Source organism: Pyrus communis, chromosome 1 (assembly GCF_963583255.1).
Source record: "Pyrus communis chromosome 1, drPyrComm1.1, whole genome shotgun sequence".
NCBI lineage: Eukaryota > Viridiplantae > Streptophyta > Magnoliopsida > Rosales > Rosaceae > Pyrus > Pyrus communis.
Window position 1 is genome coordinate 802,326 of NC_084803.1, and position 14,427 is coordinate 816,752.

At 39.9% G+C, this 14,427-nt stretch overlaps 3 protein-coding genes across 4 annotated transcripts; 1 reads left to right on the plus strand and 2 right to left on the minus strand.

Annotated features, from left to right (window-relative positions):
• The first annotated feature begins 1,812 nt into the window (after positions 1–1,812).
• Positions 1,813–7,014, plus strand: LOC137732802 (auxin response factor 5-like). Its single transcript, XM_068472073.1, has 14 exons — positions 1,813–2,543; positions 2,633–2,721; positions 2,859–2,971; positions 3,070–3,168; positions 3,274–3,330; positions 3,437–3,589; positions 3,692–3,776; positions 3,988–4,078; positions 4,197–4,361; positions 4,451–4,573; positions 4,763–4,974; positions 5,051–6,225; positions 6,326–6,516; positions 6,615–7,014. Exons 1-14 carry the CDS (start codon positions 2,536–2,538, stop codon positions 6,754–6,756), a joined length of 2,703 nt encoding a protein of 900 aa, XP_068328174.1. The 5' UTR covers positions 1,813–2,535; the 3' UTR covers positions 6,757–7,014.
• A 106-nt stretch (positions 7,015–7,120) lies between these two features.
• On the minus strand, positions 7,121–8,855 carry LOC137732811 (probable methyltransferase At1g29790). Its single transcript, XM_068472079.1, has one exon. The coding sequence runs from the start codon at positions 8,684–8,686 to the stop codon at positions 7,421–7,423; it is 1,266 nt and encodes a 421-aa protein (XP_068328180.1). The 5' UTR covers positions 8,687–8,855; the 3' UTR covers positions 7,121–7,420.
• Positions 8,856–9,461: 606 nt separating this feature from the next.
• On the minus strand, positions 9,462–13,911 carry LOC137737363 (zinc finger CCCH domain-containing protein 6-like). Of its 2 annotated transcripts, XM_068476826.1 has the most exons (5): positions 13,503–13,911; positions 11,783–11,905; positions 10,808–11,017; positions 10,556–10,680; positions 9,462–10,473 (listed from the first exon to the last, which is right to left on the minus strand). In XM_068476826.1, exons 1-5 carry the CDS (start codon positions 13,560–13,562, stop codon positions 9,582–9,584), a joined length of 1,410 nt encoding a protein of 469 aa, XP_068332927.1. In that variant the 5' UTR covers positions 13,563–13,911; the 3' UTR covers positions 9,462–9,581. The 2 variants fall into 2 exon arrangements, with proteins under 2 accessions (XP_068332927.1, XP_068332920.1); XM_068476819.1 differs by lacking the exon at positions 11,783–11,905.
• Between the last annotated feature and the right edge of the window lie 516 nt (positions 13,912–14,427).

A 14,427-nucleotide genomic window follows, 5' to 3' on the forward strand; every position in this document is an offset into this window, starting at 1 on the left:
TCCTATATTGGAAAATCGTCCATCCTTCTATTGCCAACAACTAGTTAGCGTGATAAAAAAAAATTAGCTGAATCAAAAACACTAGTAGGGTATTGTCTATCTTTCGATTCTCGACAAGAACACTACTAAATCTCATTGAAATTACTAAAAAACAATATAAATAACCAAATTCAATAATTATTGAAGGTCCATGCAAATATGCCTATAACTCATATTACATTGTGTCGAACTCATCTTCTTTCTTGATTTAGATGAATTTCAATTGCTACGAGCTTTATTCGTTTTTTGGGCAAACTGGTCCATTTATTTAGTTGTGGGAAATATAATCTCGTATTTGGGCCCACTCTCTACTACCCTCACAAAATCTCACAAGTTTTTATTAATTTGGCCTTGTTTGTATTAACGTGAAAATGTCTTATTAATTTGTCTATACTTGAAATTTTTTCTTCACATTGCACTTAGCATTGTCTAGAATAATAATAAATAAATCTTCCTCACCCAAATAAAAAAAAAAAAAAGAAAAAAGAAAAACAAGAAGCATGTGTACACATTTTAATTCATGGAGAATGCGTGTGAGAATTAAAGAATCATGTTAGTTTGAGCGTGTACTTAAAAATGGGGGAGGATCCGGATCCAGGCGGAATAAAGGACGCCGCGAAGTGCAAACGAGATGTGTGAAACGCAGAAGCGGCGCCGCGACGGACCAGACAGGTTTTGACACGTGTCACTCGCATGAACGTGCGCCAGCCCCATTTGATTTTGTCGTGAACGGCACGCGTGGAAGATGTGTCAAAACACCAGACGCAAAGGGCGAAAGCTTTCCAGTCTTAAAAGTTAAAAGCAACTTTACTTTCTTTCTCTCGTGTTTTTTTTAAATGGTTTATATATATATATATATAATTATAATTATAAAAGAAAAATAATAAAAATAAATATAGAGACGTAAATACAAGAAGAGGGGGAGGGAGGTTGAAAGCTTTGAAAGTGGGAGTGGCTTATATGCGAAAAAGCACAAAAGCTGACGGGAAGAATAGGGGACCCCTGCAAATCCTCGTAATCGACGTGCTAAATTACGCTATATTTTGACACTCTTCGCTTCTATTGAACTTTTTCAAATTATATAACGGGAACATAATAGAATATTTGTGTAGATAAGAACCTGCTTGTTCTCTAATTGGTGATCAACGATTTATAGTCGGTCAGTTGTTTTTGGACATGATATAAGGTTGAGATAAAAAGTTAAAACATTAAAATAATACCTATTTATTCTGCATTATTAATATCAAATTAGACGAGTAATTATGCATTTTTTTAAGCCATCTCTAATAGAGTGCTAAATGTTCAAAAGTAAAAATATAGCAAAAAAAAAAAAAAAAAAAAGTTAAAAAACTGTCTCTAACAAGCAAGCTAAATTCTAGTCAACATTGGGTTAATGCTTATTCGCTTTGTCAGTCGGCCAAAGGGCTATCAGGTTTGCCAAACATAACAAACCCGATAGCCCAAAGATAAGTTTATGCGGCCTCCACTTTTCTTTTTCATCGTCTCTCTCTCCATTCTTTTCAAATTTCTTCCTTTTCTCTCTATCTCTCGCTCGTTCTCTCTACTCTTCCCAATTCTCTCTCATAAGTTATGTCTCTTGGAGCACACATATTAATTTAAGCCATGAATACAATGTCATGCGTTTTAATATTCTCGCTTAATATTGTCCACCCATAGAACATGTAGATATTTCTCCTCGGTAGTTCAAAAAAGACTTATTGCACAGTGCATAACGTCGTAATTGAAACATTCTGAACCAATAATGCAAAAACTCACACACACTCTCTGCGTACAAGAAGAGATTACTGTAGTCAACCAGTCCTATACTGTTTTCGTGTTCACCTAGCCTTGCTCTGCTTTTTCCCCATTTCTTTATTACTCACATTTCAACGAAAATGCCATAAAAAATCATAAAAACAATACAACGATATTATTATGTATTATTATTTTTGCAGCACAGTTTAAAGCTGCAACGGAATCACCCTATACAGAAAAGTGTGTGCGTAGGATTGGAGCATGCATACACTCTTTCCAGTTTCAAAGCAAACGAAAGGAAAAACAAGAGAGAGGAGAGAGGAGGGAGGAAGGGAGAGAGAGGGTGTGTAGAACTAGTGGGTTCATCGAAAGGTCGGTTTCTTTTGGAGGGTAAAAACAAGCACTCGATTAGGAGTGGGAGGAGGGGAGAGAGAGAGAGAGAGAGAGTAGGTGCTCTCAAAAACTCAAGCTTTGGTCCGCGTGCTTGGATGAAAGGAACTGATGGGTCTTGGTTTGTGCCAAATTAAAGCCCCACTAGTTGATAAAAAAGATCCTTGGCAGTGCCTTTGTGCAGTTTTTGTTCCTTGATTTTGGTTCTACTCTGGACTGTCCTGTGGGGGTACTCCTCTTCTGCTTTTGTTCCCCTTCCATCATTGGACTGGACTGGATTGGATTGGATTGGATTGTTTGTTTTCTCATGGGATTCTCACAAATGGGTTACTCAATTCCTTGGATTTTCAGATGAAAAAGTAAGAGATTTCTTGATTTGGGGTTCTGGGTTTTGCATTAAACATGTTAAAGTTCAAATATTTGGGGTAAAATACTGAGAAATCCGCAGAGAAATGATGGTTTCCGTGGAGGAGAAGCTCAAAACTGGATGCTTGCTTGATGAGATGAAGCTGCTGAAAGAGCTGCAGGACCACTCTGGTTTGTTTGTTCTTCCTTTTTGATTTCAAAAAGTTTGAATCTTTCAACGTACCCTTTTAATGTTGCCTTAATTAAACGGCATTTTCATCAATTTTTGTCGGAAGTTTGTCAAGGGTTGTGTCTTTGGTTTGTTTCAGGGACCCGGAAGGCTATAAATTCGGAGCTATGGCACGCCTGCGCCGGCCCGCTTGTTTGCTTGCCGCAGGTTGGGAGTCTCTCGTACTACTTCCCCCAAGGACATAGCGAACAGGTTTCAAATTGTTGTCCGAATATCTGCAATTTTGATGTCTTTCTGTTTGGTCCTTGGTATTTGAGGAAACTGATGAGGGTTTTGCTGCTGAAATGTAGGTGGCGGTTTCGACGAAAAGAACGGCAACCTCACAAATTCCGAACTATCCCAATCTCCCTTCGCAGTTGCTATGCCAAGTTCAAAATGTTACACTGCATGTATGTATTTTAGCAGATTGTCACTTGTTTTCTATACATATGAGCATACTGTCAACGAAGTCGGAAAAAACAATGATTTTAAACCGTGATTTATGTTTCCAATAGGCAGACAAAGAAACCGACGAAATCTATGCACAAATGAGCCTTAAACCAGTGAGCTCTGTAAGTTTGATTACTATTGTAATTCTTAAATTTGTCACATTTTCATCTGTTGTTAACACTTTAAGTTCGATAATATGATGTGACGAATAATTTGTCGTTCGGTCAGGAAAGGGATGTCTTCCCGGTACCAGACTATGGAATGAAGCCTAGTAAACATCCATCTGAGTTTTTCTGCAAAACTTTGACTGCAAGTGACACAAGCACACACGGGGGATTCTCCGTGCCGCGTAGGGCAGCAGAAAAGCTCTTTCCTCCGCTGGTGAGGGTTTTTTTTCCTTTATTTTGTCTACCCATTTTTGTAATTGGGAAATTTTAATCAGAGGAGGATGTGGATTTACATTTTGCTTGTAATTTATGCCAGGATTTCACAATGCAACCACCAACCCAAGAACTTGTTGTCCGAGACTTGCACGATAATACCTGGACATTTCGCCACATTTATCGCGGTGAGAATGCTAAGTATTCGTTTCTAGTTCATGCTGTAATATGTAGTTGAATTCAACTTATTGGTTCTGGAAGATATAATGTTCGAGTTTTTAAGTATATATAGTGTTTTCTCTCTGTCGAAGTATTTCCAGTTTAATATTACATGCATCTGCCAGCGATTCGTTGGATTTCGATTTTTTGAGTATATCCTGTATTTGTCCATCTATGTAGGGCAGCCGAAACGACACCTTCTCACAACTGGATGGAGTTTGTTTGTTGGTGCAAAGAGGCTTAGAGCAGGGGATTCCGTCCTATTTATCAGGTACATCGGAGTTACATCTTAAGCTATGGAGCTATGTTCGCCAAACCCTCGCAGATAGTTTACGTTGTGAAGCTACCACTGTTGTCTGATCGACCATTTTTTTTCTCACTATCACAAGGGATGAGAAGTCACAGCTATTGATCGGTGTGAGACGAGCAAATCGTCAGCAAACAACATTGCCGTCATCAGTTCTATCTGCTGATAGCATGCACATTGGTGTCCTTGCTGCTGCGGCTCATGCTGCAGCTAATCGGAGTCCATTCACTATTTTCTACAATCCAAGGTCCGCATGATGTGTATTCGTTTCCCTGTTCATATTTCATGTCTTTTTTTGGGGATATTTTCTTGACTGCTATTTCTACTCAACCGTAGGGCATGCCCTTCAGAATTTGTCATACCTTTGGCCACATTCCAGAGGGCTGTATTTGGGACACAGCTCTCGATTGGCATGAGGTTTGGAATGATGTTCGAGACAGAGGAGTCGGGCAAGCGCAGGTAATGGATAACATCGTCGGTAACTTGTTACAGAATCCAAGCACCTTTTTTAATATTTTCAATGGTCAAAGAATGCAGCTGATTTCAATATGTTGTGTGTAATACAATAACTACGTTATCAGCACGATAATGGTGTGTTCATCACTTTAATGGGCGGAGGGAGGTTAACATTTTCGATGATCTCTGCAGATATATGGGTACGATAGTTGGAATTAGTGATTTAGATCCGCTGAGATGGCCTGGTTCGAAATGGCGAAATCTTCAGGTAGAGTGGGATGAGCCAGGGTGTTGTGATAAACAGAACAGGGTTAGTTCATGGGAAATCGAAACTCCGGAAAGTCTTTTCATATTTCCTTCTCTGACTTCGAGTCTTAAAAGACCGATGCACTCTGGATTCTTGGGTAAGTTTTACTTTCTTCTGTTTTCCAGCAGGCAACTCTGTAAATGTTTTTCTTACTACTGTTTTGGCGCTAACAGGAGCAGAAGCCGAATGGGGAAATATGACCAAAAGATCATTCATCCGGGTTCCTGAGATTGGAAACGGGAACTCTTTTCCATACCAGATTTCAAATCTATGTTCGGAACAGCTAGTCAATATGCTAATGAAACCTCAACTTGTTAATCATGCCGGAACATTAGCTACTCTACAACAGGAATCAGCTGCTAATGTAGATTCAGTAGATATGAAGGCTATGCAGGCCAAAATCAACCAAAAGAATCCAGCTGATGGCGTAAACGCGAATGCACCATTTCATGGAATTCCACCGGGAAATCTGAACACCGTAGCCAAGTTTGGAAGCCAAGCACCAGTTGGAAGTAGCACTGAGAAGACGAAATCAGAACCTGAACTTTCTGCAGATCAGTTAAGTCAGTTGAGTTCGGCAGGGCAAGGCATCGAGGATAAATTAGTTGCAGGGTTTGCGAGTCCCTATAACATTATGAATCAGCTGACATTTGCCAACCAAAACACCAGTTCAGCGCAGCTACAAACTAGCCCGCGGCCTACGCAGCCCTTGGATTCACTACTCTACCACTCTCAACAAACTGATTTACCTCATTCGGATTTCAATGGCATGAACAGTTCACTTCCATTCCTAGACAATGATGAATGCATGTTTTACTCTTCTTGCCAACCCTTTTCCGGGGCACTCAGATCACCGGGGGCTTTGTCTGCGTTTGGTTTACCAGATTCTTCAACTGTTTTAACTGACGCAAATACATCCTCCCTAACTTCAATCGGTCAGGACATGTGGGATAATAGCCTCATTAATTCAAGCAGCCTGAGAGATTTGTCGGATGAGAACAACAATCAAAGTGGGATCTACGGTTGTCCGAACGTTGATGTTGGTAGCGGCTTAAGTACTGTCGTTGACCCTTGTGTCTCAAGCACTATACTCGATGACTTCTCTACACTGAAGAATGCCAACTTCCAGAATTCTTCGGATTGTTTGGTTAAAAACTTGAGCTCAAGCCAGGATCTTCAGTCGCAGATTACCTCGGCGAGCCTTGGAGACTCTCAGGCTTTCTCTAGGCAAGACCTGGCAGACGCCTCAGGCGGTACATCCTCGAGCAATGTAGAACTTGATGAGAGCAGTCTACTGCAGAACAGTTCGTGGCATCCGGTGGTTGCACCCATGCGAACCTACACGAAGGTAAGCAATTTTATCGAATTGAATCTTCTATTGTAACGATTTTGATTAGGTATATCTCTCACGCCGAGCCTAGAGTGATGAGTTTGGTTTTGGTTGGCAGGTTCAAAAGACGGGTTCTGTTGGGCGGTCAATTGATGTTACTAATTTCAAAAACTACGAAGAACTATGCTCTGCAATCGAATGCATGTTCGGACTGGAAGGGCTGCTAAATGATCCAAGAGGTTCAGGGTGGAAATTGGTTTATGTAGATTATGAGAACGACGTTCTACTTGTCGGGGATGATCCTTGGGAGTAAGCAAACCAAAACTTCTGCTATAAATTTGTGTTGAAAGATTGTACTGGTACTTCAACTCAACTGTGATCGCTGTCATTTGTTAATATTTTTGCAGGGAATTTGTTGGTTGTGTTCGCTGCATCAGAATCCTTTCGCCTACGGAAGTTCAGCAGATGAGCGAAGAAGGCATGAAGCTTCTGAACAGTGCTGCAATGCAAGGGATGAATAGCACCATGTCCGAAGGTGGCCGTCCCTAAAATGGCCGCCACTGCAGCTACAGTCGCGCACAATGGTCCAGGCAGGTTGCACGTTAGTGTTTGCAACTAGGATGCAGTGCTAGGCAAGTTGATGTGGGTGCTAATGTACTTTAGCGTTTGTGTTCTAGGCGAGGTTTGATGTACTAATAACTGACATTAATTAGCAGGAAGTGAAACTAGCAGGGTACTTTAATAGTGTAATGGAAACTTTTGTGCTTCTTAAAACTTCTATATCTTCCGCTAAACACGAACGAGTTTATAATGCAGAAGCAATTGATGCAGATAAACATCAAAAGCGTTCCTCGGCTAAACTGGGATAGATGGCTAAATTATTCAGAAGAGCATGCATCTTTGAATGGTAAAATGAATCAAATATCGATGCCGTTGTACATTTAAGAATACACTATGATTTTTTCACTTCCTAACAATTCATTGTCTAGAGAACAGAATAACTAATACTCCCTGAAGTACAAAATAATAGATACGATAGCTTACAAATTACAGAACCGATTCCATTTTCTACCACCAGCTCTTATTGCAATGTTGAAGGAATATCACGAGGATGTTAAAAAACAATGAACCTGCACAAATTTCGTGCGAGGAAGCATATAGAACATCAAATTTTTGCTACCTAATGCAGTTTCTTGCGAGAAGTACCTGGTCATCATACTCTAACTGGTTTCTGCAAAACAGCAGACAAATAGATCTCTGATTTGCCTGACCCTGCTGCCCCCGCCTTCTCCCCGACAACCCATTTCAGCTTTTTATATCCAAACCGCTCGATCAATCTGGTTAAATCCCTCTTCTTTTCATCATCGGAGCCATAAAAGTTGTCCAACCAAAACAAACCTCCAGGCCTCAAAATGCGGTCGATGTCAAACATCAAGAACTCAAACTTTTCCGGTTTTCCCGCAACATCCAATCCAGTAGCGGCATGAACTAAATCGAACACATTATCGTAGAAAGGAAACCTATGATCTAAGCTCAAAAAAAGAGGGAAAAGCCCTCTTGCTGCTATGAATTCGCTAAACGGGGCTTCGATATTCAATGTGCTGGTGATCACAGTCATGTTCCTTTCTGCCATTCTAGCAGCAAAGGTACCAGACCCACCTCCAATATCAAAACCCATTCTGATTCCTCCACTCCCCAAAGCTAAAACATCATCCATGAGGAAATCATTTTTGCTCCTAGCCTTAACATATCTCTGGGTTTCGGACCCGTTAATCAAATCGAAACAACCAACGCAATCCCTATTCAATTTCTTAGCATTCAAGCATTCAAATTTCTTGCATCCAAGGCCACTCCAACTCACAATCTTATCACTAACAGGTTTCCAAAGCGAAATCGGTAAAGGGTTTAAACCCACCTTAGGAACCGTCTTGGCAAAGCACCTCCGTCGCGGCAGAGGCTCGCATCCCCGCAGAATCAGCTTCTGGGCAAGGCTCCAATCATCGGGGCAGGGCCCGGAGACCTTGTAGTTCATGTACTGTGAAAGCAAGTCAGCGGATTTCTCGCAGGAATGGCCGACGGAAGCCACCATTTCCGTGATCCCGGTTTTCGAATCTTTTCCGAGAGGAAGCTGGTGTTGCTGGAGGAAGACTTTGAGCTCGTTCGCGACAGTGGGTTTCGAAAGATCGATGCTTTTGTATCCAAGGAGCTCCTTTTCCATCTGGGCAAGCTTCTTTTGCGACGAATCGATCTCGCGGAGGATCAGACCGACCTGCTCGGAGATGAGGGAGATGTTCTTCTGGGTGCGGTGGAGGAGGTGGTACGTTTGGTGGTCTTTCGGGGCGGATGTGAAGGCGTAGAGGGCGAAGAGGTTGGTAGTGATGACAGAGAAGAGCATGAGGAGGTTGACGGCGGAGGAACAGAGCGACGCTCTTCGGAATCTGGCCGTTCCGTCGCCGATCTTGAGAGAAACGGAGCCCATCTTGGCGGTGTGAGTGAATGAGATTTGGGGAGTGATTTGAATGAACAGACACTCACTCAGTGGGGAGTGGTGGAGAGGAGGATTAAAGAATTGTCAAGTGGGATTAGAGAGTGATTTGTGAAGTGAAGACAGTGTTAACTTGTCTAGGAATCAGGACTTTGTCGGCTGCGATTGTAACGTGTAAAAGAGCGTAAAATGGGAACCGGATCCCCTTCAGAATCATATAATCTGAGGTTAATGATCAAATGATCCGGATCATTGAAATTTGATCCAACGACTACAAACAGATAACTCCTTTAAAATTATAATAATTGTAACGGTTAGATCAAACTGTCCGGATCAAATGATCCTTGAGCTTAGATTATTAGGATCCGGTTCCGTAAAATGGGGTACCAAATGATGACGTGGTTCAAGAAAAACTCGATAAAATTGTTCGACTTAATTAAGCTTTCCAAAAATCAAGACTTCGTTTAATTAGCACAAACTCAAATTTTCTCTCTTACAGCAAGAATTTTCCTTCTTTGGAGGTGTTGGGTGCAAATTGGATAGGAAATTACGATTCTTACTTGATACGCATCCGCACCAAACACAAATATTGCAAAATTGGAACATTCTGAAGAGGAAGAAAAAATTTTACGGAAACCGAGAACGTATAATTTTCGAAATTTCAATAATTCTGCAGAAGATTTGGCCACAACTGATCAGCAAGGAGTTACGTTGAGCACCTGTATATGGAGAAAGAGGTTGCTGCGGTCGATCGGAAAAACTCTTAGGGTGGGTATAACAATATAAATTAAACAAATTTTGACAAAATCTAGCTCAAAAGGCAATTTTGAGCCACACTAGGAGGCTCCGCATTTGACAGATGTACACACAGGAAGTAGTAGTAGCTACACTAACTGCTAATCTCCCTATCCATTTTCATTCTCTTTGTCTTGTGCACCTCCGGCACACTACCACCTCGCGGCTGGGACGATGCATCATGCTGGAATGTGCAATTTGCTCCTTTGTTGCATCCCCTTGCACTGTTGAAGTATATGCAAGGCTTCATATTCTTGGGCTTTGAATCTCTTGGTTTGTAGTTATTATTGGATTCTTGGTTTACAGATGAATGATCGCTATGTCGGTTTCCAAATGGTGGAAAGTTGTCCTGCCTGTCTCCTCCATGTTGTTGAATCAAGCTTTTATAATAGTTGATGTCCTTTGCTAGTGGAGGTGGTCCAACAGAAGGCGAAGAATGAACTGAAATTGATGCAGGAGGAGGTAGCCGTGCATCAGGAAAATGTCCCATTCCAGCAACATTTGGTGGGGGATAGAAATGTCCACTTGATGAAGGTGTGCTGATTTCTGTCCTGATCATGTGAGATGAATCTGATACGCCCGTTTGGGGTGGCCTTGTTATTGGTTGTTGATCTGTAACCAATTTCTCAATCATTTTCGGGTTGCTGAGAATCTTAATGAGCAATTCATGATCAATCATATTTCCGTGCTCATTGTTATTCACAATTGCACCAAGGGCAGCAGCTACAACATCAGGTTCCGCTGCAATAGGCATTCCAAGTGTTGCAGGCATGTGGTTTCCATTGTTAGGAATATTGTTTTGAGATGGAGCCGAAATTCCCTGAACGGATAGAAAGGACTGCGAGCTTGTGGAAATGTTAAACGGTTCCACAGATTCAGATGATGTTTCACCTCCTGCATCTTCGTCTTCAATAGGAGTAATAGGTATGATAAGAGGTTGCCCACCAGTATGACTAGAGTCTTCAACATCTGCCAAAACAGAGGGGCTGTACACAGAAAAAGAAATACTGTTCAATTCATGGGTGGGTGGAACTTAAATCCAAAATTGTAGAAAGCAAAGTGACGAACTTTAAAGGAATGGCAGATGGCCGTGGATAAACAGCTTCCAGTACTCTTATCTCTCTCTGATTTTGAATCTCCATCTCTTTGCTTTCTTCCCCAGAAACCACTTGCCAAGTGAAGTTTAGTACAACCTGTTAAAATTTAGTGTAATTCGAAAAATATGTATTAACTAATATTCAGTATTTTTCAAGGCATACATGCTATTGAAACAGGGTATATTGGTCAAGATTAAAATCCCAAGCCTAAGGTGTACTTTACCTTAGGAGGGCATCTCCATTTGATCAAAGGAATTTGAGACAAGTCAATCTGCGGCTGATTTGCCGGATGAGCTCCCTCAAATCCAGGGGGTAGAGTGTCATCTGAGCCTGTTCCAGATGAATGTGATGGCCAAGATGCCTTTGCTTGGAGGTGATCTTGAGCGCTCAGCCCAACTTGCGAAGGAGATTCCTCCAAGAGAAACAGCTTTACCTGTTTAACAGAGAAGCATCAGTACGATAACCATTTAAACTAACATTAATATATCAACATTGTCGATCATCATTTTCCACAAACTTCTTCAGAATGCTGAGCTTAGATGCACAGGGAAACTTCAGAAATCTTTGGCATGACTTCTCCTTTAAATAATAACACGACTGAAATCTTAAAGCAAATTATGAAAATAGAAGTGAAAAAGAAAAAAATGCACAGATAGAAGAAATAAAGATCATAGAAAATCAATTAAACTATACTAGAGATTAACGTGAATACATATCACTGCATTTAATCCTCCCATGTCCATCTCCACCCGGTCACTTGTAATCAGTTTATTCGAGATTGTACTGGACACATCAATTCGTATATAGCTCAACAAAAATCAGATTTAGCAAGGAGGATTTTGCTAACTATATAGGGCAATGAACTAGACAACCCACTTCTTAAAACAAACTTATTTCGGGCAACACTAATACGAGCAAGTTCATCCAATAATTAAACAGCGTCTTAGGAGTAAAGAAGTGGCAGACATCACAGTAAACTCTAGATGGCTTTAACAGAATTATTGATGTTGTATCAAAGAGATAGGAATCCTCTGAACATAGTTTGATAGTTTGAGAGTGACCTTTGACTAAATATTTAAGACAAGGTTGAATAAAAAACCCGCACTTGCCATTAAAATAAAAAATAAAAAAAAGACGACAAAAGATGCATCACATATCACACTCTGGGAGGTGATATTAATGCTATCCGGATGCACACCCAAGACCCCAACAAGCCTTTAGCTTTGATAGCTTTGCATGCCCCAGCAGATAATGTGGAAGTTATCCTTATGATATGGCCCTCCCATGTTGGAAGCGGCCCAAGTCTTGGGCTTATTCTCCTCTTCAAACAAAAAGAAAAGGAACAACTTTAGAAAGAAAATAACAAAGAAGACACTTCTGAGTAGCTTAACTTCATGTTTATGCAATGACACATTAAACTCTATTAACAATAGAACCAAGAAATTTGAAATAGAAGTTCCCTAATGAAATGATTCAACCTTTCTCAAACACAAGAACCTTTCACATTATTTGTAATGACAAAGTATCACACAACAACAACAAACCATTCACGAACACAACTACGGCAGACAACCAAATGCAATCAATTCAAAAAGAGAAATGCAGAAGTGGCCACCGTATTCAAATGCATGCCGTCAAAAATCCTTGACAAAACAAGAAACGCAAGTTTTTGGCCTTTCTCTGATGGTTTTAGAAAAGTCAGTCACTAATCCAAATAAAGCTATTCAACAAAGTGCTACACAACATGACCAGGTTTATGATAACGCTTATTCCATTCATCTTTATCTAACACTAGGAAACTACAATCACCCCACTATTCTATGGTTCTTGTAGAACCTTTTTAGCAGGAAATGAGAACACTTCTCAGGTGAGAAGTCACGGTTGCAAAAGACCAATAACCTTATAATTCCTCAAAAATATCTAACTTGCATATATTTCTTATTATCCCCTTTTATTCCCAGCATGGCCAGTTATCAATCAACATTCTCAAAGTTGCTCCAAATTCAGTGAAAATTAGTTTAACAATTAGCTTGTGATTTTCGCATTCATTTACATGTATATTCATTTTAAACCTCATTGCATATTATCCTTTTTTGAAATTATATTGAAGAACGGGCCACCAACTTACGAATTCTTCATAAAAAGTTTCAATGTTGGTATTTGTACACAAGAATGCATTTGTATCTAATCTCACTTTCTTCTTCATAAGCTTTAAGCCACTTTTTTCTCAAACAATGATGGATTGCTGCAACGATGTAGATATGGATTTGGCGTTCAATGGTCATTCTCGCCCTAAAGATCATTAAGTGTTCCAATGGTTGTGCTTACCACTGTTCCAATTGATTAATTCATCAAACAGCACCAAGACAAAAACTTCAAACTTTACCCTTTCAAAATTTACAGCTTTACGAAAAGGTGGAAAGTAGATTAAGCTAAAAGGGTAACCTTGTTTCATCACTTCATATTCTGCTTTTCATGAATACACAATACCGATTTCACAAGGAAACACGGGACTGTACGAGCTGCAGATGCAACGAATTCCAACATTTAAGTCATACAAATTCAGAAAAAGGCTTTCTTTCTCCATCAATCTTTGTCAATTGTCATATGACACTGAGACCAACTTATTATAGACATGCAATGCAATTCGACACAGAATCACTTCAAACGAACGAAACGATTACCAAAAGTGGAGAACTTTAACATACATTTTCTAACAATTCATCAACTAAAACGATGCGGCATATAACTACACATCATAGCAAACCAATACATATGAATACATATCAAACAAAATAACACAATCCACAGAAGTTCAGATAGCTGATTCTTTTCGAGCTCATTTCGTATTCAACGAACAGAAACTACTGAATCGACTATTATCATCAGATTGGGTCATTGAAAAATGCATTCTTTACCTGACAAAGATTAACATCTGAAGCCCAAGAAATCCTTTTCGTTTTGTGCAATCCCCGCATGTTAAACGAAATCCCCAAGAACCCTTCTTTTCCTGCTTCGATTCCAAATTTTAGTCACAGTATCAAATTCAGGTCAACAATTTCGGGTTCTAATCGAAATCTAAAACCCCTGCAGCTCTCTCAGATTCGAAACCCTAGTTCCTACTGCGTCGTCGGCGTCAAAAATCCCCTTTTTATAACTTAACCCTAACCCTAACTGTACAGATTTAACGCGATCCAATTGCAGAGAGGCTCTCTGTGCGTCGCGAAACGGCGATCGCAACCATGGCGGTTCGTCGAACGGAACGAAGCGCTATAAAATAAAATTCCTCTGGTTTTGGGCTTCGGCGTTTTTCCTCCTCCACCTTTTGTTATCCTATTTTTTTATTTAATTTAAATTTTCTTTTTGTCATTTAAATAAGCGCGTGGTGTGTCGGATAGTTTTGCCTGTTGCGAAGATGGCAATCACGCGCTGGTATTGCGAACCGGGGTTTTTTCGGGTGGGCAAAGGTTTTTGGCCACGGCCTGTAGATTGTACGGAAAATGATGAATTTAAAGTGTTGTACTTGTTTGGAATAAAAAAAAAAACAGAAGGAAAGTTCTCACACTCATTTTTTATTTTTCTGTACTTTTGTTAATTTTTATTTATTGATTTTTTTATTTTATAATAAAAAATTGAGGATTGTGTGAAATAAAAAAAAAGTGTTAAATAGCACTACCAAAAAAAATTGTGCTTTGTACAAAAATAATGAATGTTTCGATGTATATATATCAAATATATACATCGAAAGAATGAAGAGTTTAGATGTACCAACAATCCAACAACCATGCAAGATATCGACATATAAATCAATTCATACTAGAAAATTTATAATATTGAGTTGAT